Here is a 24478-nt window from a genome sequence, read left to right on the forward strand (position 1 = left end):
ATGGAAGAAATCATGGAACATAAGTTCAATCATCCATTCACCTTTATGGTCAATAAGAAAGACAGCCAGCCCTTCTGTTGGCTTTTCATAGGTCAGTCTCATCAACAGAATGGCGAAGGAGACTCGAATGCAGGGATAATGTAGGAGAGAACATTTGTCAGGGAGTTTCCACTATGCACGTTTTCGCAACCTCTCAGATGCTACCTAGTAAAGTAAGGTAGCAAAAGACACCAATCAAACTCTTTGGGCGGCTAATAGGCCCCTTGTTACACGTATGAGAGTCCGAGAGACACCCGACTCAAGCCATCATGGTTGGGCTGCATGAGCCGCCGGTTGCCCCGAGAGACGTGGAGTAGTAAACATAGCGACCTTCCAGCACTTGTCAATCTGGATGCTACGAATATGATCAACTCGTCCAGATCAGCTCAACTGAGCAGTTCTTTCAATTTCTTTACAAGGTCTTTTCTGCCTTGTTCTTTTTATCGTCATTAGTATTTGGGTTTTGTCTTTTCGTATCGGTTACTATTGTGGTGTTGTTTTATCTCCTCGTGGTGTCTGATATCTTATCTCGTGCATTGTGATATCCGTCTTTACGACTATATTCTCCGGTCCCACCCCTTCTTCAAGGCTTGAATGAAAGAGACCTAGAAGTGAATCGTTACACTCGACGGACTAGTGTCTGCAAAAATGCCAGGAACAGTTGCAGAACCTCCATCGGTGTCCCTATCCTGTATGATCCCGCATTGTAGTTTCGTCATTGATGCCATCGAGACTAACTACTTTATTATCTAGTTGCCAATAACTTCTGGGGCAAAGAGGATGCTGGCGTTGGGCCTATGCTAGATCGCATGCATGGCGCGAAAGTGACTTGCGATGAGCTCAAAACATTCTACAGTAGTACGTTAGACATCTAGCACAGATGCTACCTCATCGATCAACTTCTAACGAACCATGCAGTCCGCGCCGCGATCGAAGATGAATATTCGCGGAAGCTTATGGCACTTTGCCGCAAGCCGCTAGGAACACACGAAACAGGCTCTCTGCGGTCGTCGTTCGATGTTGTCCGTGGTGAGACGGAATCGATAGCAAAGTCCCACGCCGCAATTGCAGCACAAATGAAGCGAGAACTTGAGGAGCCATTGATTGCTTTTGCAGGCGGATCGAAGGAGAGAAGGAAGATCATTCAGACAGGAATTGAGCGCCTTCTCAAGACCAAGATACAACAGACCCAAACGGTGAACAAGGTACGGCAATGCTCGGTCTTCTATATATATGGCATTGTAAATGGACATTAACTGACATGGCCCTAGACACGAGACCGATACGAGCAGGATTGTTTGAGGATCAAGGGTTACCTCGCACAAGGACATATGGTAATGGGGCAGGAGGAGCGGAAAAACAAGGCCAAGCTTGAAAAGACACAAATCCAACTTGCAACCAGCAGCAGCGAGTACGAGGCCGCTGTCAAGATCCTCGAAGAGACTACCGGTCGTTGGAATAAGGAATGGAAGGCAGCGTGTGATGTACGTCCTGCACTGAACACGTCCACGGGGAAATGATGCTAATCGACTATCAGAAATTTCAAGATCTGGAAGAGGAACGAATCGATTTCACCAAGAGCAGTCTTTGGGCGTACGCAAATATTGCGTCGACTGTGTGCGTTAGTGACGACGCTGTATGCTATGGACGTCCTCATTAAGATGATCGGAGCTGACATTGTGACAGTCTTGTGAGAAGATTCGTCTTTCGTTGGAAAATTGCGAAGTTGAGAAAGACATTGTCTCTTTCATCAAGGAAAGAGGAACTGGACAAGACATTCCGGATCCGCCCAAGTTCATCAACTTCGCCCGGGGCGATGTAAACGACACAAGCTCAGAGCTGTCTGAAGAAGATGGATTTTCTGTCGCTCAATTTCAGCGTACCATCAATCCAGCATTCCGCAGTTCCTCTCCGCAACCGTCAACTTACGAATCTCATCATGAGCCGCGGTCTGAATCGGCAGCTAGGCTGGATAACAATAGCCCTACAACGCCTGCCAGCAGGGAAGCTACGGTCACTCCGCAAAAACCAACGCAACCGCCGGCCCCTCTGGACCTTCGTCGGGGAGGCCATCTCCCACCAAACTATGACCCTAACCAACACGGAGAGATTGCGCCGGTGCCGCACAATGCATATCCGACGGACGGAATGACCATGTTTTGCCGCACTGGACCCCCTTCAGAGCGTAGCTCGGGAAGCAACAGTGCTTATCGGCCTTCGAGCCGTGAGTCGCAAAGTGAGATCTCTAACCCAACATCAGTGTCGAGCCAGGAGCCTCCCAGCGCCAGGCAATCTCCAACGAAGCCCACCAACGGGGTTGCGCTCCCAGGTCTTGGTGGAGACAAGCAGATCCAGAAGAGAAGAAGTGCTTTCTTTAGCAACAGCCCGTTCCGCCGCAAGAGCCGCCATGATAAGGACCGTAATTCTGGCCCCTCGCACACCCCTACTCGAAGCACATGGGAGTCTCCCACAAAACAGGCCACTCCAGTAAAGGCACCGCAGCCTCAGCAACCGCCAGCGCCTGTCCTTGACAATGAGCGGCCGGTTGAAAGTCCTGAGCCGGTAGACCCCAGGGCAAATTTTCAACTTAATGTTGGTAACAACGTTTTTGATGTCGCTTCCCCAGACAAGGCCACGGCCAAGAAGGCTGCTCAAACGGCCAAGGCTGGAGAGGAGGAGCTTGACCCTATCGCCCGTGCTCTAGCAGATTTGAAAGGCGGTGGAAAGCAGTCCATGACCAGAGTGTCTGCCGACAGGTATCATGGCATTGCCACACCTGTGCCGTCCGCTCCTTCTTCCAACTACAGCGACGCACCTGTGGCGACTCCCCCTCCTGCATACAATGATCCGTCGGTCAAGCGACTTGATGCGCCACAACCCGCCTTTACTTCAGCGCAGATGCAGAAAACGACACAGAAATACACTGGTCAGACCCAGAGTATGCTTAGGGGAAGCGGTAATACCCCAAGTTTGGCAAGCCGAAACAGCGTGGAAGTTCCTCGAGTCAAACAGGAAATTCCTCGAGCGAAACAGGAGATACCTCGAGCGAAGTCACCTGTTCCGAGACGCAGCGCCAGCCCACAAGTTTCAAATCCCCAAGTGATCAGTCCACAGCCAGTCAGCCCGCAGGTTGCGCCTGCTCGTGTGGAGACCCGGACGGGCCATTACAGTAGGGGCGCAAGTCCAAGCCCGGGTACGTATCAGACAAACAGTGTCAGAAGCCGCTATAGCCAATCGCCCTCGGTTTCTACTCCGCCTCAGCGGCCTGTCGATGCAGCACCATCCCCGCGTGAATTTCCTAGGCGCAGCTCTCCAAACCCGGCGGCGGCACGCGCCGTTTCTCCTCAACCCCAATTCAGACAGCAGACCAGGCCTTCCAGCGCCGGTGGTATGGAGTTGCAACTGTCGAGCGGTGGTAGTGGGGATATGTACGGCACCAGTTATGACAGCTACGGCTCTCGGGCAGGGACTCTGGTCGGCCTATGTCATATTACGGCGATGGTGGTAGCCAGGGAGGCAGATCCAGGAGCAGGACTGTGGCAGTGGCTGACCCTAGCAGGCAGTTTAGCCGGGACGGACGTCCAATTCTACATTTTGGTAAGTAGTGAAGTGCCCACAGCACTCGAACCTGTCTCCAGTCGACAACAGACACCTGGAGCTAACTTTCATTCTTTTCGTAGCACGCGCTTTGTACAGCTATACCGCCGCCATACCCGAAGAGCTCGGATTTGCTAAAGGAGACGTCTTGTCTGTCATTCGGCTTCAGGACGACGGTTGGTGGGAAGCCGAGATTACGACTACTCGGAGCCGTACTGGTTTGGTGCCGAGTAACTACCTTCAAATCATCTAAACGATCCGTCTCACGAGCAGCCACGATCTTTGAACCTTTATGTTTGGTTATGTTTTTGTTAATGATGAAGATACCAGTCGTTTGTGCCCTTGATGATTCTTGTGTCCTGCGATTTCCCAGCTCGTTCTCTTTACGAACCTTTCGATTCTATTTCCTGAGTCGCGAATGTGACATTTATGATGGTTTCTTCTCGGCCCCAATCTTCTGTCGGTCTTACTTTTTGTCATCATGTTATTTTTCATAACCCAGCCATTACTTTCCCCTCCCGCTTTACTATGTCTGTTTCCTGTACGAGATTGTCGCTCCAGAACTTGTGTCTATGCCCTGGCAAGTATATGCGTGGCCCTGGTACGAGGTCAATAATATCAAACTTTTCTGAGCCAGAATATACCGACCCAGGCAGCAATGGATTGTTTTCATCCATCTGTTAGTAGTAAGTAAAGCCGTCCTCTTACCGCCGCCTATGTCCACAAAGCATAAAACCAGCATCTTTTCCACACGTTGCGCAATGAAGTGAGTCGACTGTACAGAAGCTCTGCGGAAACCCTCAGTCTTGTGACCGATATTATTCCTCCAACTCCCCGAGAACGCCCGTTTGCAGTGCTGGGGAAGAGAAGAAAGCCAACCCATGCAATAGACAGAATCCCAGCCAAACCCCCAACCCTCCCACCTAGCCCACTCTCCCACACCCAGGAACCATACACATAAACCCCTCCGCCGATCTTAACTCCCGCACTATAGCCATCCTACAATACGGCTCAGTGCAAGCATGGAAACCGCCATGGATGGCGATCGATCCTGCGCTCACCGCGTCCAGAAGGCGTCTGCTGATAGGCACGGCGAGGAGGCTGCGTCTGTGGCTGTAGCTTGGAGACTCCGGCGAAGCTTCTAGGATGGATTTCGCTGTCCAGCAGGAGATGAGGACATGGTCGTTTCGGTGGCCGCAGGTGTTTGTGACGCGGTGGACGTGGCACATGCTACTGAAGTTGCTGGGGCTGGTAGGATGGGTTCTTGGGTTAGGGATAGGTTGTTTTTACCGTGGATGGGAAGGGTGTAGATGACCTTAGACTGACTGGTTTCAGAGAGATTGGATGAATCTCGTATGGAGAGGTGAGGCCTTTTCGGCTTGAGCATCCGTGTAAAGCGTGATGATGCCCGGATGCTGAGGACTTGCGATGGACGTTGAGCGGTGCAAAGCAGGCAGGGAAGCAACCGTTGAGGAAGATGAGTTGGTATGGTGAAGGTTGATTGAGGCATGTTGTAGCCTGAATCAGCGCCGAGATGCTCTCATGTCAGTGCATGTTAGACTATTAGTCCGGAAGTCTGCTCTCAAAAAAGACAAAGATTCTGTGAATGTATTTCAGATGTCTGTCAGTATTAAGAAATATCCTCCGTTAGTGTTACAGACTGAACAATGCATAGTACACCCATAATAACAGGAGAGTCATGTCAAATGCACGCTGAAAAATGGTGGCCAGGGCCGAACAGAAGGATCGCAACATGGAGTAAGGACAGACGACAAAGCAACAGGGATCAAAACAAATGCTGTACATGAATCCTCACTTCCAGCCAGGCAACCCAGATTCCGCGCCAGAGAGAGAGCGAGAGAGAGACAGAAAAGGGTATTACAACATGATATGCAAGACCGCTGAAGCAAGATTGACCCTACTCATTATCCACAAAGGAGTTTGCGAGACGCCCAAATATAGGAACCTCAAAGTGTTCAAGCGTGTCGACTGAGCTCCTGTCAGTACAATGTCGACGATCATGATCCGCAGTGAGGACTCACCATCCCGATAGGCGCGCATGCTCAGAAATCCCATCAAGCCGAGGTCGCAAATAAATAGGAGCCAGGAAAGAAAGCTCGACCAGGAGAAAATAAGATGGACGATCTGCTCCGAGATAAGTGCTATGATCATACCAATGTCCGGGTGCACTTACAAACATGACTGTGAAGAGCATGCTCGATTGCCAAGCATGAAACCTGCCATATGTCAGCTGTATGCACGGATCTGATCGACTCCTAAGCGTGTCTATACCGAACATAGTCGCTCTTATGCTCCAACAGCAACAGGAATACCCCACCCGCTGGAGGGAGAAGAAGATATGCCAGCATAGCTTCAACGTCCATCCGGATCGGGAGGCTTGTTTCAAAGGCTCCTAGATTCCATCTTCCACCCTCGACATCTCGTCCATACCCTTGGTTTCCCTGTCCGCCACCATGGATCTGATTTGCGCCTGCGAAATGACTCGGGGATGGGAGACCACCTGGTTGCGCACCGGGGATCGGGGAGATCCGCGCGGGGACTGAAGAACGGGCGATTTGAAACGATTGGCGTCGCCTAGTGGTGGCGAAAGGGCTCGCTCGACCTCGGGAGACTCATCTTGATAGGGTGCGAAGTTCATTATGTCTGCAGATGGAGCGCAGCCAGGATAGGAAGCACAATCAAAGAGCTGAGCTTCTTATCGGACGGGTGGATGCAGCTGTTTACTTATCGCTAGCTCGTGTTGTCTTGGCGCCTCAGGCAGAAATATCTTTTATTCACATTACTCGCCCCACCACATGATCTTGTCGCAGGCTCGCAGCAGACTGCAATTCATGAATAGGCACATATATTTGTCCATTTGGCTTGGGTATCATGTTCTGTCATTGCGTTTTTACTTGCTTCAGAAAAGTATAGTACACGAAGATCATCAGAAATGTAGTCTATGCTCTCCCGCTTCCTCGGGCCACGCCAGATCCTCTTGCAATCCCACTGACTGGCCTGCGTGTAGATGTCGTTGTAGAAGTACCCCCTCGGTTCGCTGCAATTCTCGATGTGCTTGAGCTGGTTCCGGAGTAGGACACGCTCGGGGTTCTTCCCAGGCCCGTGGTTCGGACAATTCTACCTCGAGTAGTTGTCCCACGCGTCCCTCTAGCGCTACCTGCCAGAGCTCTCTTCTTCTCTTCTTCCTCTGCCTTTCGTGCTGCTGCCTCTCTCTGCTGCTGCAACTCTCGTTCGCGTCTTTCTGCGGCCTGTTGACGCAGGAGCTCTTCGTTTTCCATATCCGCAACATCCTGGAGTGCGCCTTGCCAGTTGGGATTGAGTATCAGTCGCTGGTTATGTTCGGTTTGAGATAGAATACGGGTCCATGTGTTCAGCAGAGTCGAAGCAGAGTCAACAGTGCGCGCAACAGTCTGTACGGGCCTATGTTAGCAGGGACTTTCGTTTACTGACAGAATAATTGCGTTGACATACATCCATATTCCCTTTCGCACGATCTAAACTACCCAGTAATCCTTCGATTACCTGATTGATATTCCGGACGGTCTGTAATTCATGTTGCAACGCGGCTTCGCGCGCTTCCTGGCGATCTAAAAGTGTCTCACCGTCGTGGGAGGGCCTGGTGTCGGGTGTAGTGCTGCGCTCCTCTGGGACTTTATGGTGTGTCGGCTTGTTGCTTCGCCTTTTTGAGGGAGAATTCCAGAGGTCATCAGAATCATCGTCGGATAGCTGGAGCCTGTCCATCTCCTCCGCTGTACTGCGTACTGCCATGGGTTGTAGGAAGCCCGGTGTTATGCGAAACGCGTGAAGAGTGGGGTTGAGCGTGTTGGATAAACAATTGTTGATGTTTGTGGTGAATTAGTTTGGTAGTGGATTGCAGGTATATTGAGGGGATGCATAAACACACGACGATAATCCCTCCGGCGATAAATGTTTATTGTGTTAGGCTCCCGGATCAAGGTCTATCTAGACTAGGTACATCATCGCTCATTCTCTAGTAGATACCTAATTGTTTTAGTGGTGGTGGGGCATTCAATTGGTTCAGCCTCTTTTTCTTCCCTTGGTGATGCTACTACCTAATAATTAGCGGTGGCTGGTTACAATCGACCGGCCTTCCCCCTTCACCATCTATCTATCTATCCACCCTTGGTTGCAATCCTGCACTTCTATGTTTTCTCTTTATCTCATCTTGAGAATTAACATCCATTAGATCGATTGATTTATCTTAAAGTCATCCTTCGCTCCTTATTGCGCGTCGTCAGTCAAAAAGTCTCATTGATTTGACGCTCCTTTCGGTCGGGTTGTGCGTGTTGTGAGTCGCGCGTTTTTCCTCCCTTTGTCTCCTTCGAGCCGGCCATCGAGCCATCATTCGATCATACTACCAACGAAGTGTTCAGTTTTAGCGACACAGATAGTCGTCGATCCAGATTTATTGTCATAGGGATCTTGTTGGAACGTTTGGTGTATCTCTACATCTTTACTGCAGGAACAAGTTCCGTCATTTGACGTGTCTCACACAACGCAACACGCAACACACAATGGCGACGACACCTCCTCCGCCTTCTACTTTGCGAATTCCTCCTACTCCTCGACATGGAGCCGGCTATGACCAATATGAACCATATTCTACTAGATATTCGACGAGATTAGCCAGTCAGCGGGCTTCACGAGAGTCCCACACGACTCCTCCGCCCAGTTTCGCGACCGCTCACACCAAGCCCGGTCTCAGAAGCACGAAGAAGCAGAGCAGCGATGAGTTTGAGGCATTGTCGCCTCCAGGATCGGTTTTCGGATCTCCCCGCAAGAAGCATTCGGGCCGGATGAGAACGTCTGCTGTAACACATTCACTGGAAGACCACCATGTGTCAGACAGCGCAGACCCCTTCACCACCGCGGAACTCTCGCATGCTCAACAACGTCCTCTCCAGAAATATCGACCCACCATGACTGACGGCATGCTGCCCACGCCTGCTAAAACTCCACGAAAGAAGGCAGTTGGTGCCGTCGGAGACACTGCTCGCATCCCCTTTCCAGTAGCTCAGAGCTCGGCATCTTCGCGCAGCAAGAAAACGAAGAAGGACACTGCCTATTCTTTAGACAGTTTCATCGACCATGCCACACGGGGGTCTTCGCAGATTGAGATCTACACCGACTCCCGTGATCGAATCCCAGAGATCGACGAAAGTGAGGGAAACCCTTTCTACAAGAAGGACGACAATCAGGAATCTACCAGCCATGTGTCTGCGCGCGCTTCTAGAAGGAGCAGAAGGGAGGAGATGAAGCGCGATCAGGAAGTTGATGAGGCCGTCAAACGGAAGGATGGAATGGTCTACGTATTGTGAGTACTACCCAGGCTCCGCTTTTCTTGTCGGGCTTATTCTAACTTTCTTAAAAGTCGAGGCAAGAAGATGTTTCGAAAGTTTACGGAAGACGTCGAAAGTGACGGAGAAGACGAAAACGACTTGGGTCTGCTCGCAGCGCGTCCCGACTTGATCGATTCGTCCATCACCACCGCCGTTCGCCCCTTGACCCGCTCATCCATCAAGCCTCGTGTGCTTTTCCCAAGCGCCAATGACCGTGGACGTCCAGAGCACAATATGAGCGACTCTGACGAAGAAGCAGCCACTGACATTGACGAGCACATGCTTCACAAAGAGCTTGAGGATGACGGCGATCAGGCCACTGATGTCGAAATGCCACAGCGGCCGGTGACTCCCCCACTGAAGTCTACGGTTGCGACATCTCCGTCTCCAGGTGCTACTGTGCGTTCCCTGCGACCTCGAGGCAAACGAGAGGGCGCGGAACACACCGAAACACCGAATGCGCCTGAAACGACTACAAAGCGCGTCAGTCCATTTGCCGGTTGGCTGCGCAAGAAGCAGACTCCAGCGAATGCTGTATCCAAGGCGAAGAAGAGAGACGCGGACGCAGCTGCTAGCCCCGGTGGCCCTGCAATGAAGAAGACGAGAGGGAACAGAGCCACCCCCACGTTGTGAGCTTATTCGCATGGTCCGGATCATGAAGATTGTATTTTCTCTACGCCTGTGGTTTTCACTTGTTTTTTTCGGGTATTGGTTTAGGCTGGTCTCCGCTTGATCTTTATCTCTTCGAAAGATCTGTCTTCTTTCTTTGCCTAATGAGCTTGAGCAGGAATGGGAGCATGGGTACGTTATTTGGCTGGAATCTCGCTTGAGGATTGGCGGGATGGAGTTATGTTTTGTTCACTTTTTCGGGCGTGTCGATTTCACTTTGCGTTGAATTAGTCAGAATTAGATATCCCAATGAACATGAACTCAGATTGTCAACTTGTCCTGAAAAAGTAAACTTGTCTTACAGCTGCAAAGTTGGGGATATAGGCATATCTGCTGATCTGCGTACATATTCAATACTCTGCCGTCGACCCAATGGCGTATGACTACGGGGTACACGTTGAATGCTGAGCTTTCAAAGCCAAAGAACAATCATTACTAAAGAAGTCATAAAACATTGAATAGTACAACATAGTCCTGCTACAAGTACCACGTAATCATTTATCGGCATGACAAGGAGAAGCGAAAAATTACAAAAAAGGAATGGCTGACACGACCAACGACAAAAAGTGAATGGCTTCTTGAAAGCAAGACGGACTCTCACGGGAGTTCCTAAGTATGAATTAAAGGGACGTATCCTCGACATCGCGCTGTTACAAGAAAGGCCACGTGACTTTGTTCTGTCCAGATAAGTGAAATGAGGCAAAGGAGTGGGTATCTAGTTTGTAGGTGTGTGAGGGAGAACGATGTGCATAGTATGCAATAGGTTTCATTTATCGGATGATGTCTAGTTCATCGTCATCGTCATCGTCATCATTAGGTTTTGTCATGGCATTAGAGCTGCCGCCTAGGCTGTCCCGTCCAGCTTCCTTGATACCGTTGGACGTTATGAATCGCGTCTTCTTGACGCTTCCATTGTGCTGTTTGTCGCCGTCGTAGGCGCGCTTCAGCGGACTGAGCTTGACGGCGTTTGCTCTCCTGAAGCCCGTTAGGCCGAGGCTGGTCGCAGAAACAGGGGTGGAGGCATCGAAGCTGGATTTCTCTTGTGAAGATGAGGTGGTGCTTTCGGGATGAGAGGATGTTGCGGGCTTGTTTGCTCTTGCGCGCAGGTACTCGGCGCCCACGTTGCCAGCTCGCGACGTGACTAGCTTTTGAGTAATGTCTCGTTCGCGCTGCTGCTGCACAAGGCGTCTCCGGAAGCGTTCTTCCTTGCTTTCCGCCCCACGGCCCATCATGCCTGCTGCGATGAACGGATCTTCGTCGTCGGCGTCGATGAGACTGGCGGCAGATTGGCCGGGTGCCCTGTGGCGAGAATGTTGAGCGCCGCCGCTGCCTTGAGATTTGGGAGCGGGTGCGATGTAGTACAAGGACTGAGACCCCAGATCGTATTGGGGACCATTTGACTTCAGACCGTTCGGCGTTCCTGGTTTCTTTCCACCCGCGAAAGCTCCAGTCCGTGGGCCAGAACGGCCCCCAGGACCAAACATGCCTGTGCCACTGTTGACTCCCATCCGTTGTGACTGTGCCCGACGAATCTGGAGATCAAGATGAAAATCGCAGAACTCGGTCTTGCGGCCATCCACCCATGATTGGCATGTCTTGCCGTCCTTCCTGACAGCTTTGCAGAAGCCTATATCCTGGGCATATCCGACCTCGAGAATTTTATCATCTGATGAGGAAATGGAGAGGCTGAACCTGTTGGTGTCTATCTTATTTTTGGGAGGTGGCATGATGGTGGGATTCAGGATGGCAATAAGGATGCCTTCTGATAACCTGTAATATCGAGGAAAGGCAGTGTCGAACAGGAACAAGTCAATTGTCCACTTGAGATCTGTGAGCGTGATAGCCATATACCTGTTGCTGTTGTTCAGACCATCATCAAAGGGATCAACTTCTTTTGCAGATACATTTTTGGTATCCTTGATTTGCTTTGGCTCCGATTTTGAGGCAACTATGCCGAAGACAACGTAGTCTCCGTCAATCTCTTCGGGAAGCTCAAAGTCTGGCCCTCTCACTGTCCTCAGGAGGTCTGGAATGCGAAGAATCTTCTTGTTGGAGAGCGTTCTAGTTAAAAAGGAGTGCGGTAGTATTCGATTCGATAAGTGAAGCGATGAGTACGGCTCAAACTTGGACGAGTCTGGAGTCTTCGATGTTCCCTCGTCTCGAGTCTCGTTGTCAAAGTCCGAGAAAGACTCTCCGCGAGACTGAGAGGATCCTGGCCCAGTTTCGGTTTGATTGGGTCGCCTATGGGAAAATGGTCGTGACCCCTCAGAGCCTGCGTCTTTGCGCACACTGGGTGCAGTCTGGCTTCGTTTGATGGAAGGCTTGAGATTCTGAAACGATCGCACGACATCGTCTCTGCTGAAAGTCTCGACTGGACGGCTTCTCGTCGGTGACCTGGGAGGAGCGTTTGTCCTCGCGTCAGCCGCTGCTGTCTTAAACGTCTCCATCTCCGTCTTGTCGAACTGGAACGCGGAGCTTCGGTTAACCTGAAGCCTCAGTTCTCGTTCCCTGCGAGACTTTTCAGCCGTTCGGCTTTCAGCAATCCGCTCACTAAATGTCTTGCCCCGTTTCCCACTCTCCTCTGCAGCCAGCATCTGCGCGTGAGATGCGAAAATATCGCCGGAGTGAGACATGGTAGCTTCACGAGTCCCATGCATACTTGTTGGCCGTGTCCCCAAGCGGGAGTTTGGCGGACGTTTGAGACTAACATCGCTGCCTTTGAGACCCTTGTCGATGCCGAGAAGGTATCTCCGCGGGGACGCAGGTTCAACTGGAGGAGCCGCTCGTCTGACCGGCGACAAAGGGACTTGAACAACATCCGGCTCCTGTCTGCGAGTGGTTTGAATGGGGCTCCTAAGTCTCGATACCTGCTCTTGTGACCGCGACGAGAAACTAACTGCCGATGCTGGTCTGGATTGTGTATCGTTCGATTCCAACGTGTTTGAGCGTGCGCGACTTTTCTGCAGCTGCTTCAACTTCAGTTTTGCTTCAATGGCAGCAAGCTTGAGTCGTAGTGTCTCTTCGTCTTCGTCTTCCTCTTCGTCGTCCAGGTCATCCATAGCGTCGTTCAGCTTTTGATCAGTTCGTAGATTCGGAGTAGTCCTCGAGTATTTCAAAGGCGACCCCATATTCTCCTGGCGGCGTCGCATATCTTGATATTTTCTCCGACCATGAGGAGAGCTGAGAAGTGCCTCCCTAGGAGATTTTGGCGGCCATGAGGTCTCAACCACTGGAACAATTGCGGTGGGTTTCGCTTAGTTTACTGTCGCAAGTAGGGAATAATCACCCGTAAGCAAACAGGATATGCACTCACTGCTGGTCATGGCAACATCTATTTCCTGATTTCTCCCAGTCAAGTGATATTGAGAAAGGCCAAGTGACCGTGTCACTGTCTGTTTCTTACGCTCCTTGGCTGACCATTGTTCATTGGGATGCGGGGATGGGAATCAAAGCACCGAGGTCAATCTGGAATTGAGAGCCCAGGTGCGAGTAACCAGGAAACTGAAGGATTGACTGAGCAACAATAACAATACTACCCCGTGTTTCAAAGTTGAAAACAACCCCCTTCTTTAATCTGATGGTCCCCTGTCATCAGCAAGGCGCAAGACGAGAAATTGAATCTTCCGCTGCTGCAAGTGTGAGTGGTTGTGCACACCAACAGCGCTGATTGGTCGAGGAAGCCCTGCGCGTGTCGCGTCCGCAGAATGGAAATTAAACCGACCTGAAGCTCCGACGCGTTGAGAGCATCCCTTGGAGCTACTGGTTAAGCAGCAATCTTGCGCACGATCATCTTCACCAACCGTCTATTGTCGTGCAATGTGAGATAGTTATACCGAATAATATACATACTTCGTCTCCGAGCAATACCGCCGAAATGCGGACGCGATCAACAGCTCCCTCTGAGCAGCCCGAAACAGAACAAAAGAATCTCAAAGCGCCGACTACAGTGCAGACCCCCAGCAGGACATTCATTCTCCCCTCAGCTGCAAGTGACGATGCCAGATTCATAACATTGCCCAATCCGCGAACTGGGGAGCCCAATCGCTACTTCTTCTGCCCGAAACTGGGCGTATATGAGTTTACCGTCGTAGGGTCTACGCCGCAGTTTCCACGAAGTATACTCTTCACTCCCAAACAAGACACGAAAAATTCCAATGGCGAGAGTGACCGCTCCCAAGTCAAGGGGACTATCTCCAAAGTTGCCGAACTGTGTGTTGCTACGCCAATTGATGTCATGTTCTTCATGATACCTCTGCTGGCCCCTGCCACATCGACCCATACCAAGAGGCTTTTCCAGCCGCTCGATGATATCATTGACTCGCAGGACGATTTGCCCAGTCATCTACGGCACATACTCTACAATGACCATTTCCGCAGTGTCTTGCAATCCCGGGTCGAGGCGGTATGTGACTCGGTCGAAGCAGGAGATGAGAAAATGTTCCGCTTCGACGAGGTCAAGCTCCTCAAGGAACTGATCGCTAAGGCGGAGCGTCTAGTGGCCCAGGGCCTTCCAGCGAGCTTGGAGGAGCGGTTTGTGCGTCAAGCACTGATTACGCCCTTGATGTCCGTCAAACGAGAGGAGACCATCGTCGGAGGTGCGTCGTCGACGGAAGATGACGGCGATGGGGAGTCCCAGGACAAACAGGAAACACAATCCACAACGACTGCCTCTGTCTCAACACCCTCAGGCGTCTCGACGCCTGCCACCGAACTTTCCTCTGAATCAAGTCTGGAATCCGCCACCAGGGACAATATGGCCCGTCTCCTGAGAATCTCCACCGTCCTCTCCTTCATCAAGGAATCATACATCTCCCCACAACTCTGTGCTAGGCTAGATGAGTTACTTGCTACACCTGAAACGCCCGTAGATTTCACACCCCTCCAAGACCATCTCCAGCATATAGCAGAGCTGCGGGCGCAAGCACTGGCAACTCAATCGCTCGGCGATTTCAGCCGCAAGCGCGGCGCCGATGACGACGAAGCTGCAGAGTCCCGCGCCGAGAAAAAGCGCCGCAAAGAAGAGGAAGAGAAGAAGAAGAAGGCCGGAGAATCCCGCGGTGTGCGAGACCTGAAGAAGGTCAATACTACGGGAATGAAGAAGATGAGTGATTTCTTTACGAAGGCAGCGCCCAAGAAGAAATCCTGAGCTTTCTCGCTTTATCCCAACGATTGATCAGCCGTTTCATCCGCGACAATTGTTCCCAACAGGAGACGTGATGGACAATAGAGCCTCAGTTACCAAGAAGCCAGAAGAGAGCCATTTCTTAGTATGGACTTCGAAAGTCAGATAATGGGTCAGACCAAGCGTGGTCGTGTTTTCCAGTGCCAAGGCAACCTTAGCTTGAGGCCTAATAAGCGCCATGACCCAAGCATGATTCCTCGTGCCTGCAGTCCACACACGCTTCATTGATTCTGGACAATACTGCTACAAAAACCAGACCCACCCACGCAACATACCGACCGGTCTCTGGCCGATCGAGTGAACTCTGTACTGATTGTGAGATATAAGCAATCATACTCAAACCATGCCTAGCTTGAATAGATGTCACAGACATGCATGTATTTTATACCCCTGCGTCTGGATTTAAGAAGGACAATCCAATCGCCCTAGAGATCAATGTGACCAGTACAGAATCGCTCAATGCTTAATTTTCTTTTGTCGTGATATACATCTCCTAAACTTTGACATCGGCAATGGCGGCTCCCGTAATCCTGGTAAAAAGCAGTTAGTGAGTCAACGTTCTCGCTTGGAACCGTAAAGACATCATCCAGACGAGGGTACACATACAGGAAGGATCCGTTAGAAGGCTTGCTGATAACCATTGCTTGTGCCAGCTTCTCCTCGCTGATATCCGGGAACTTCTTCAGATAATACTCTTCCTTCAAGGCCTTGGTGACGGCCTCAACCTTGGACTGCGGCAGCATGTGGACCGTGCAACCTCCCCAGCCAGCACCCGTAAGGCGACTTCCCCAGGTCCCGGCGCGGCGGGCGATGGCGCAGATCTCGTCGACTTCCGGGGCACTGCAGTCGTAGTCCGTTCGGCAGGATTCCTGGGACTCGTTGAGCAGCTGGCCCAGGTAGTGGATGCGTCTCTCGTCCAAGGTGTGGGCCTTGGCCAGGCAGGCCTTGAAATCAAGCACGCGCCGGGCTTCCTTGAAGCAGTGCAGGGCACGCTGACGGAGTAAGAAGCGCTCCGCCTGGACAGGGAATGCGGAAAGGAACTTGGCCTCGAGCTCGGGGACTGTGATGCCGAGGAGCTTGGCGATCTCTTCCCGGGTGTATCCCTGCTCCTGGGTCAGGAATTCCATGGTGGACTGGATCACGGAGTCGATCTGGTATTCCAGTGGGTCCCCGAGGCGGCCCTCCTTTCGCATGAATTCCTCGTGGAAGTTGCGCAGACTGTATCCCAGCGAGCTGCTGTCCTTGGTCAAGGTGATACCGTGCTGCGCGGCCAGCACCACGGCGGCGAGAGTGCATTCTGCCACGCGCAGATTGTAGTGACGGGGTGCCGTCTCGGCTTTGTTTGAGGTGACGAAGCTCTGGGCCATGAGGAAAGTGATTTCTTCATCGGCCTTGGGAATCGGGACATGCTGAACAGCAAAATTGGGGTAGAACTGGGTATAGAGAAGATATCCGCGACGAGAGAAGATGGAAGCCGCTTGGTCCATTCTGAAACATAAAACTGGTCAGCTTACAATACGATATGCTGCAGCAGTTTATGAACTTACCCTCCCGAGTAAACACCAACGGCTCTCTCCGAAACAACAGCCAGATCGAGCAAGTCTTGCTTCGAAACATTGTGGTTATTGGCCTTCATGACAGCCAACGCACTTGCGCAGACAAAGGCAGCACTGCTGGAGATACCACCGCCTGGAGGCACATTACCATCCACCAAGACCTCGAAGCTTGCTGGTGTAAACGAGCCATCCGCCTTCTGCTTGCGCAGGAACTTCAACGCGCCCGAAAGACCAGCCTTGAAGTAGTTGACCCATTCATGCTTCTTGGGGTCAATCTCGATATCGGTATCCCGAGGCACAGTGAATTCGCGAGAGGGGAACTTTTCGGGTGAAACATTGGAGATTTTGACAAATGATTCCGAGCCAGTAGGAGGAACAACCTTGACGGCGATAATCACGTCGACACTTACAGCTGTTGGGAGGACGTCGTATAGGTTGTAGTCGATGTGCTCTCCAATGATGTTGACACGGCCAGGGCTGCGGGCTACGAAATCTGGGCGATGACCGTATAATTTGTTGAAATGAGTAACTAAACCGTTGAACCGTGACTGGTGCTCAGGGGCAGCAGAGGCAGTAGAGGCATCGTCCGTAGCGTAGACCTCAGCTATGGATTCTGTTTGAGGCACGAGTTCCTGCGGGGTTGCCATGGCGGGGTATCTGAGTACAAGATCAGGGAGGAGACGAGATGTCAGAGGTTGTTTCCGGGGAAAAGAAGAGAAGGAAGATGAAAATGCGAAGATTAGAGAAAGAGAAACAGGTGTACCTGACACACGGAAATAATGCTGAAATTGGTGGGAAAGCTACCAAACTAATCTATCTATGTCATAGGGGGAAACGTGGGGAGGGGCTGAGGGGCTGAGGGGCAGAGACACCACGAAATACGCAGGAGACATCGATGCCTCAATAATACCTGAACGCCTTGGATTAGGGTGGGGATGCCCGAAATGATGTCCCGGAGGTCCCGTGCCTCTCACTGGGTGAAATTCGTCTTGCATGGAACCTGGACGCCGCTCGGTTAAATTCAACCCGGAGATTATCCCGTTCCTACTAACTCCGTACCTCTACTTTAGTCCATTTCGATCACCCCACGGAATAGTTTCTCCGTCATTCACCGGCTCCCCGATTTCTCCAGCTTTTTTAGACTCTATCATAGGCCATAGGCTACATAGCTACCCTTAGCTAGGTGGTACTGACCCCACTCGCCCTCCACTGTGCTCCGTATGGGGCTTAGGGTTCTCAGTAAGCAATCAATGTGTGCAGTACCTATGTAGCTATCCTGAGAAGCTCACGATCCGTCCAGAATAGAAGTAGGATTTGCCTTGCAATCTGATTCTCTATAACCATGCAGACTGAGTGTTTGCTCCTTGAGAGTTTGCCCTCTGGTGTTTGCTCCCACCTTTGCAATTATTTCTTCGCTTCTCAAACGGTGATTCATTCACTCTTCTGCAGTTACTTACCAATGCAACCTTTGCCTTTCTTTGAATGCAGCCATTCTCTTTGTTGAAGTCTTCCCTTCTTCTGTTTGACCTCATCACCAATACGACAAAGACTGCGGATATAGCACCGACCAAACTAACTCCAAGCCCGTAGAGATACGCTGATTGACAGGGCAGACCGGAAGTTGTTGATAACTGGAAGGTAATCCAGCCAATCATACAAGAGACACATGTACCTCTGGCTTAATATTAAGCTGTCAAATGTCCAGGTGTTCCAGTTGATCACAAAAAATGTCAAGCAGATGTGGACCGGAGATTCCACGATGAGAGAGGGACTCCACCGCCCAGAGCAGCTTTAGAGGACCATTTTGACATATTTCAAGCACTCCCCAGGGTACGAAACTCGGACCCCTTCTCGCACATAAGAAGATTCCAGACAGATGCAACTGTGGCCTGACTACTCTAGTGGCCAATGGCTCCTGCCCAGCACAGGGCGAAGGTGCTTATATCTTGAGCAATTGTCCAGCCAGGCCTTCCTGACCTACCCTTCGCTTCCCCCGGCGAAATATCTGCATGGAAGAAACGAACATATAAAGGATATTCAGTCAGCAATTAGCGCCATTGGAGCTAAGTCCAAGGAACCAACCCATTCCGTTCAATCCGGTTGCTCAGACCTAGTGTTTGAGGGTTCGCGGTCCTCCAGTAAACGACAGCCAGCGCAGCCCACAGGACGACGAACACGCAGAACGCGCGAGTAGAAGGGAAGACTACCTTGGACACCAGGCCAGACGCCAGGCAGAGTTCCATGACAACCCGCCGCGTGAGAGCGTCCAACGTTCCTTCTCAAACAACGGTTTCTGGGCCACGGACGGACCAAGGCGGCTCAAGGCCGAAGACGTCATGACCTTCGACCCTGCATCCACCAATGTCAAGTTCTTTATACGCAGGATTAGGTTCTGGTGCCGAATAATACGATCATGCCTACTTTATGTGGCTTTCCAAATCGCCACACCACCCATCCGAGCGATTCCAAATATACACTGCGACTGGACCAGACCTCATAGTGGATGGAGTGCTCTTAGTTCGTCTTGGAAAGGCTGAAGTATCCGAGAGAACCTCCACAGGGATTTAGAACCGGAATCACGAAATAATTCCACATCACTGGAAAAAAGAAGGGGCTGCAAGGCAAGCCTGTGGGACACGTTCTTAGGCTGAAGTCAGTGTTGAGATAATGTCATCCGCAAGTAGGCGAAACGAAACATACTGGACGTTTCATCTAGCATAGGGCCAGATTCGCCCAGAAACTGGGTTTGTACTCTCTAAAAGTACTTCCTTGGTAGGCAACTGTGCCCAAAAAATGCTAACCAGTCGAGGACAAGTAGCACGATACATGGACAATCTTCGCCGTGGTCTCGCCGTCTATTCAACACACGAACGAACATGGCTTCTGATGACAGCTTCGCTGACGTTCTGGCTGTGGTGAATCCAGCGCAAAACCTTATAGCTGAGAGGCTGACTCCCGGCAGCCAACATCGCCTACTCCGTGCACGAAGTGATAGTGAAGCGACTACTCTCACTGGTGATCCCATGATTCTTCCTTCTGCGACCCTCTATGAACAGCCGCCTGGTTCACCGAGGCGGATGTTATAATCGCATCGCAGATTTTTAGGGAAATTGTGGACCCTATCTTTTGAACAAGATAGGCAACATGTCAACAACAACATCTCTGAGGTAACTCCAGGACAAAAGAACTACATCTCGCTCTGATGGCTTTTGCCGGGAGTCTTTAGGAAGTCGAAGACGCACAGCCGCACGGGTGGTTCTAGTTGATACTTGAATCTCCTGAGTCGGAAATTTTTGCGGTTGGCTCATTTCATGATAGTGGTATGTTGATGACCTATCCCTGGGCTGTACACCATTCTTCCTTAGAATAATAATAATATATTATGATACAGCTGTGGGAAGCGAGGAATGAAGAGTCTCATTGTAGACTATGTTCAATGGCAGACGGACAAGCCAACAAGATGGATAGGGGAGTAATGGCTGGGGAACTATGACTCGGAAAACTTGCGACAAAGACCAAATGACTTGCACTACAAGGACCAACCACCAGCTTGCATATGATACAAAGATAATTTCACAAGACGCCATACTGATATCAGTGGCCTCTTCTGACTGCCCGTGGTCGAGTCAAAAGGGGTCAATCGTCCTTTGCCATTAAGATAATGAAATGAGACAAATCTCCTTTTGCTTCATCTCTTTACTGGCCTTGTCTCCATGCTCAGACGCCAAACCTGGTCCGTAATCCTTGGAGATACATAGCTTTACTCGATGGTACCACCTCAGTCACTGTCCACTATTGTGTCTCCATATAGGGCCTAGCGTGGACTGAGTACTCGGTAATAAGGTACGGAAGAGCAATCAATCGCCAGCAAATTATCAATAACAGCTGACATGCGGGGTTTCGAGGAAGGTATGAACTACCTACGCCCAGTACCTTAGCTCAACCAAGTCAGAAACTGATCCACTTTGGATGATGATCAGGCCACGAAGTGCTATCTTAAACTGTTATGACCTGGCCTGACATTGGACTGCATCATTGTCTCGCTATTAACCGCAAGTAACAGACAAGTATGAAATTTCACTCTTGGCATCGGTGAGTTACATTGACCCATACATTCTCATGCCTGACAAGCAGATCCAGAACCCAGTTATTGAACGGTCGAGTACCAAGATGCTGCGTCCGTGGCATTCAATGGGTTGAAGGACCGGTGAATATGGTTATAGTACCTTCGTGGATCAAATCCCCTTAGAGATTGATTCCGTGAGGAACACCAGGCAGGCATCTAGCCCGCTTCTGATGCAGCTCTTCTGCATAAATCCGTCTCCAGGAGCACAGCCGCGATCATCAGCTGTCATGGCGTTTGGAGCACGTCTTGCAAAATGTCTCTTGCCGTTAGGAGCATTACAAGCTCAAGACTAACCAAGACCATAGACGTTGATTCATACTCAATATCAACCTGACGACAGGCGCTATATTCTGGAGCTCATGACGCCAAGTCATCAGTACGCCCTTCGAAAGTGCTAACCCTATGTCTGGCCAACGATAAGCCGCACACAGAAAGACAGAAATTCGATTCTTCAATGCGGTGAAGGATTCTCATTCCTCAAGTGATTATGGTTGGCATGCAAGAATGTCCAAAGCCACCTTAAGCTGGATGTACTGCGATATATTGCATCTGTAATCCATTGGTCTGTAACTCGGCTTTTATGATCAGCGTTGGGTGTGCATGCTCCCAGCTGATTTTGTAGACAAGCATCAAGCTATGTCTGAAGAGTCGAGGTCCATGCTTGTGCTCCGTAAGGTACTTGGTAGTAACTACTCCGCATTATGAGTAACGAGAAAGCTGCCAATCAGGTGATGTACAAACAAGCGGATGGACGCCGAACATCGGAGCACGCTGTCCAATAATGGGCGTTAAGGTGATTGGCCTTAGGCCGCGCTAGGCCGCTGTCGGTTAGCTGGTCCAGATACTCTCCCCCGAACTCTGACTCTTCACTCGGCCTCTTTTTGGTGTCTTTCCCTACTGAATTTCTGGTCGAGCAATTCCATCTCCTCTCCTCTCTCCAAACCCTCCATTTCTCTCTTATTTTGGCCTGGCAGTCATCCGCCATCAAGATGATGCCTCTAAGACCATCAAAGAGCGCTCTGCGCTCTTTCCACTACCAGAAGTACATTGCTGCTGGTAGAAGACCATTCACCTCTTCGTCCGTTGCCGGTACGGTTTCGCCCCACCGCTTTTCTGCTCAAAAGCGCAACCAGAGCACTGCAACAGCTACGGCTTCGTGAGTTTTCTCTTTGGGATAGGACTCCTAGAAAGTTCTTGTCCACAGACATTGACATTTCAATGCTTTAGGAATTCAAGACCTATTCCTAGTCCCGCCTTCAACCAGGAGCCTCATCGCAATGAAGTTGCACCTCTGCAAAATCGGCAGCTACCCGAGCTGGACGACTCGTATGTCAATCCAAAAGGCGTCACATCAATTGATTGTTTAGAACAAGCCTAATTATCGTGTTGCGCAGGTTTGTCGGTCTTAGTGGTGGACAGATCTTCCACGAAATGATGCTCCGACTTGGTGTTAAGCACATCTGTGAGTCATCCCTCGCTTACCACTATTTTGGTCGAGTCCCCCTTGACCGGACGATGTACTGAATTCGCAAACTAGTTGGCTACCCCGGTGGTGCCATTCTCCCCGTGTTCGATGCCATCTACAACTCTAAGCACTTTGACTTCGTTCTTCCTCGCCATGAGCAGGGTGCCGGACATATGGCCGAAGGTTACGCACGTGCTTCTGGAAAACCCGGTGTTGTCCTCGTTACTTCCGGACCAGGAGCCACCAATGTTATTACACCTATGCAGGACGCTCTTTCTGACGGTACCCCTATGGTTGTTTTCTGTGGTCAGGTTCCCACTAGCTCGATCGGTACCGATTCTTTCCAGGAGGCCGATGTCATCGGTATCTCGAGAGCCTGTACCAAATGGAATGTTATGGTTAAGTCCGTTGCCGAGCTTCCTCGTCGGATTCAGGAGGCTTTCGAGATTGCAACCAGCGGTCGCCCGGGACCCGTTTTGGTCGATCTTCCCAAGGACATCACCGCTGGCATCCTTCGCAAGCCCATTCCCATGAACAGCACTATTCCTTCCCTCCCCAGTGCTGCTACCATGGCTGCTCGTGAGCTCAGCATGAAGCACCTTGAGAGCAGCATTGACCGTGTCGCCCGCCTGGTTAACGTTGCCCAGAAGCCCGTTTTGTATGTCGGGCAGGGTCTCCTCGCTCACCCAGATGGTCCCAAAGTGCTGAAGGAACTGGCGGACAAGGCCTGCATTCCTGTCACTACCACTCTGCAGGGTCTCGGAGGCTTTGATGAGCTTGACCCCAAGGCTCTTCACATGCTGGGAATGCACGGATCTGCCTACGCCAACATGGCTATGCAGGAAGCTGATCTGATCATTGCCGTTGGTGCCCGTTTTGACGATCGTGTGACTGGTAACCTCTCCAAGTTTGCTCCCCAGGCCAAGCTGGCTGCCTCTGAGAAACGTGGTGGAATCGTCCACTTCGAAATCATGCCTAAGAACATCAACAAGGTCGTTCAGGCCAACGAGGCTGTGGAGGGCGACTGTGCCGAGAACATCCGCCTCTTGCTTCCCCATGTCAAGCCGGTCTCTGAAAGACCAGAATGGTTTGCTCAGATCAATGACTGGAAAGCCCGCTTCCCCTTCTCTCTGTACGAGAAGCAGACCCCGGAGGGCCCCATCAAGCCCCAGGCTTTGATTGAGAAACTCAGCGACCTAACCGCCCCCATCAAAGACCGCACCATCATCACTACTGGTGTCGGTCAGCATCAGATGTGGGCTGCCCAGCACTTCCGTTGGCGCCATCCCCGTACCATGATTACCTCTGGTGGTCTCGGTACCATGGGATACGGCCTTCCCGCTGCTATCGGCGCCAAGGTCGCACGGCCCGACTGCCTCGTCATTGATATCGATGGTGATGCTTCGTTCAACATGACTCTTACCGAACTTACCACGGCTGCTCAGTTCAACATCGGCGTCAAGGTCCTCCTGTTGAACAACGAAGAGCAGGGCATGGTGACACAATGGCAGAACCTGTTTTATGAGGACCGGTACTCGCATACCCACCAGAAGAACCCTGACTTTGTGCCCATGGCTCGGTCTATGGGTGTCGCTGCTGAGCGCTGCACTAAGCCTTCTGAGGTTGAGGAGAAGCTGAAGTGGCTGATCGAAAGCGATGGTCCCGCTCTGCTTGAGGTCTTCACTGACCGCAAGGTGCCCGTGCTCCCCATGGTTCCCGCTGGTAGCGCCCTGCACGAGTTCCTGGTCTATGATGAAGCCAAGGAGAAGGAGAGAAAGGCCCTCCTGAGAAGCAGAACCGCCCCCGAGTACCTTCACAAGTGATCATGCAGACGCTTTCGGCTTTGCAACCTTGCTTACTGATGTTTCATCTTTCTGTTGATATCCATGGCGTTTCTGGCGGGTTCTAAAACGCAACTGGGCGGAATGTATGCTTAAATCGACATCCAGCCTCTCACACAAAATCTTCTTCCTCATGAAAGTGGGAAAAGATCATAAGGGGACTCAAAAGTGACACTCTATTCGGTCTATTTTCTTCACAGCCCCTTCCTTTTCATGTTCCCTTGGCATGTCCATTATAATCTTGCAAAAAATCTGCCCCTGGTTTCTGTCGGACATTAGCTTGTATATAATGCACATTATCATTACTTTTGAAGGTTACTTAGATTGGAAATCTTTCATGTACGTCTTAGGAAAGGATGGGCAAATCGATGATTGATATCACAGACTGTCTCTGAAGATTTGAAATGAGGAATTCATCTATGAACATGATGGACTGGTCTGCTAAATCTACGCCATCGATCCCAATCAGATGATAATAAATGCAGGTGGCTCGTTATGCTACCATATCCGCCATCAGTGAGGTGATCGGGTGCAGAAAGATGCCTACTGTCACGTGACACTCACTGACGTCGGTTATTCCTGAGGCCATCAAAGGGCAAGTCACTTGAAAGCCGCGGTCCGT

General features: G+C 51.0%; 8 protein-coding genes across 8 annotated transcripts; 4 read left to right on the forward strand and 4 right to left on the reverse strand.

Annotated features, from left to right (window-relative positions):
* Nucleotides 1-687: 687 nt before the first annotated feature.
* Nucleotides 688-3889, forward strand: P174DRAFT_462532 (formin-binding protein HOF1; the record flags this gene model as incomplete). The annotated part of the gene is made up of 8 exons (XM_024830133.1): nucleotides 688-730; nucleotides 793-897; nucleotides 958-1244; nucleotides 1311-1523; nucleotides 1577-1675; nucleotides 1726-3467; nucleotides 3506-3636; nucleotides 3720-3889. 8 exons carry the CDS (start codon nucleotides 688-690, stop codon nucleotides 3887-3889), a joined length of 2790 nt encoding a protein of 929 aa, XP_024680640.1.
* Nucleotides 3890-5198: 1309 nt separating this feature from the next.
* P174DRAFT_393736 (uncharacterized protein) lies at nucleotides 5199-7602 on the reverse strand. The gene is made up of 7 exons (XM_024823609.1): nucleotides 7129-7602; nucleotides 6647-7067; nucleotides 6158-6300; nucleotides 5929-6116; nucleotides 5831-5873; nucleotides 5679-5781; nucleotides 5199-5625 (listed from the first exon to the last, which is right to left on the reverse strand). Exons 1-7 carry the CDS (start codon nucleotides 7423-7425, stop codon nucleotides 5555-5557), a joined length of 1266 nt encoding a protein of 421 aa, XP_024680641.1. The 5' UTR covers nucleotides 7426-7602; the 3' UTR covers nucleotides 5199-5554.
* Nucleotides 7603-8192: 590 nt separating this feature from the next.
* On the forward strand, nucleotides 8193-9650 carry P174DRAFT_462534 (uncharacterized protein; the record flags this gene model as incomplete). Its single annotated transcript, XM_024830134.1, has 2 exons — nucleotides 8193-8992; nucleotides 9050-9650. 2 exons carry the CDS (start codon nucleotides 8193-8195, stop codon nucleotides 9648-9650), a joined length of 1401 nt encoding a protein of 466 aa, XP_024680642.1.
* Nucleotides 9651-10160: 510 nt separating this feature from the next.
* On the reverse strand, nucleotides 10161-13274 carry P174DRAFT_453287 (putative DNA replication protein). Its single transcript, XM_024829143.1, has 2 exons — nucleotides 13000-13274; nucleotides 10161-12915 (listed from the first exon to the last, which is right to left on the reverse strand). Exons 1-2 carry the CDS (start codon nucleotides 13007-13009, stop codon nucleotides 10457-10459), a joined length of 2469 nt encoding a protein of 822 aa, XP_024680643.1. The 5' UTR covers nucleotides 13010-13274; the 3' UTR covers nucleotides 10161-10456.
* A 197-nt stretch (nucleotides 13275-13471) lies between these two features.
* P174DRAFT_444073 (uncharacterized protein) lies at nucleotides 13472-15301 on the forward strand. Its single transcript, XM_024827991.1, has one exon. The coding sequence runs from the start codon at nucleotides 13561-13563 to the stop codon at nucleotides 14830-14832; it is 1272 nt and encodes a 423-aa protein (XP_024680644.1). The 5' UTR covers nucleotides 13472-13560; the 3' UTR covers nucleotides 14833-15301.
* A 60-nt stretch (nucleotides 15302-15361) lies between these two features.
* P174DRAFT_374056 (galactokinase galE) lies at nucleotides 15362-17071 on the reverse strand (the record flags this gene model as incomplete). The annotated part of the gene is made up of 3 exons (XM_024822553.1): nucleotides 15362-15398; nucleotides 15475-16356; nucleotides 16416-17071. The coding sequence occupies 3 exons, from the start codon at nucleotides 17069-17071 to the stop codon at nucleotides 15362-15364; spliced, it is 1575 nt and encodes a 524-aa protein (XP_024680645.1).
* Nucleotides 17072-18357: 1286 nt separating this feature from the next.
* Nucleotides 18358-18904, reverse strand: P174DRAFT_444075 (uncharacterized protein). Its single transcript, XM_024827992.1, has one exon. The coding sequence runs from the start codon at nucleotides 18665-18667 to the stop codon at nucleotides 18488-18490; it is 180 nt and encodes a 59-aa protein (XP_024680646.1). The 5' UTR covers nucleotides 18668-18904; the 3' UTR covers nucleotides 18358-18487.
* Nucleotides 18905-21428: 2524 nt separating this feature from the next.
* Nucleotides 21429-24248, forward strand: P174DRAFT_453290 (acetolactate synthase catalytic subunit). The gene is made up of 4 exons (XM_024829144.1): nucleotides 21429-21706; nucleotides 21778-21876; nucleotides 21945-22012; nucleotides 22088-24248. Exons 1-4 carry the CDS (start codon nucleotides 21540-21542, stop codon nucleotides 23836-23838), a joined length of 2085 nt encoding a protein of 694 aa, XP_024680647.1. The 5' UTR covers nucleotides 21429-21539; the 3' UTR covers nucleotides 23839-24248.
* Nucleotides 24249-24478: the final 230 nt, after the last annotated feature.

The sequence above is a fragment of the Aspergillus novofumigatus genome (genome assembly GCF_002847465.1).
Source record: "Aspergillus novofumigatus IBT 16806 chromosome Unknown P174scaffold_6, whole genome shotgun sequence".
Lineage (NCBI taxonomy): Eukaryota > Fungi > Ascomycota > Eurotiomycetes > Eurotiales > Aspergillaceae > Aspergillus > Aspergillus novofumigatus.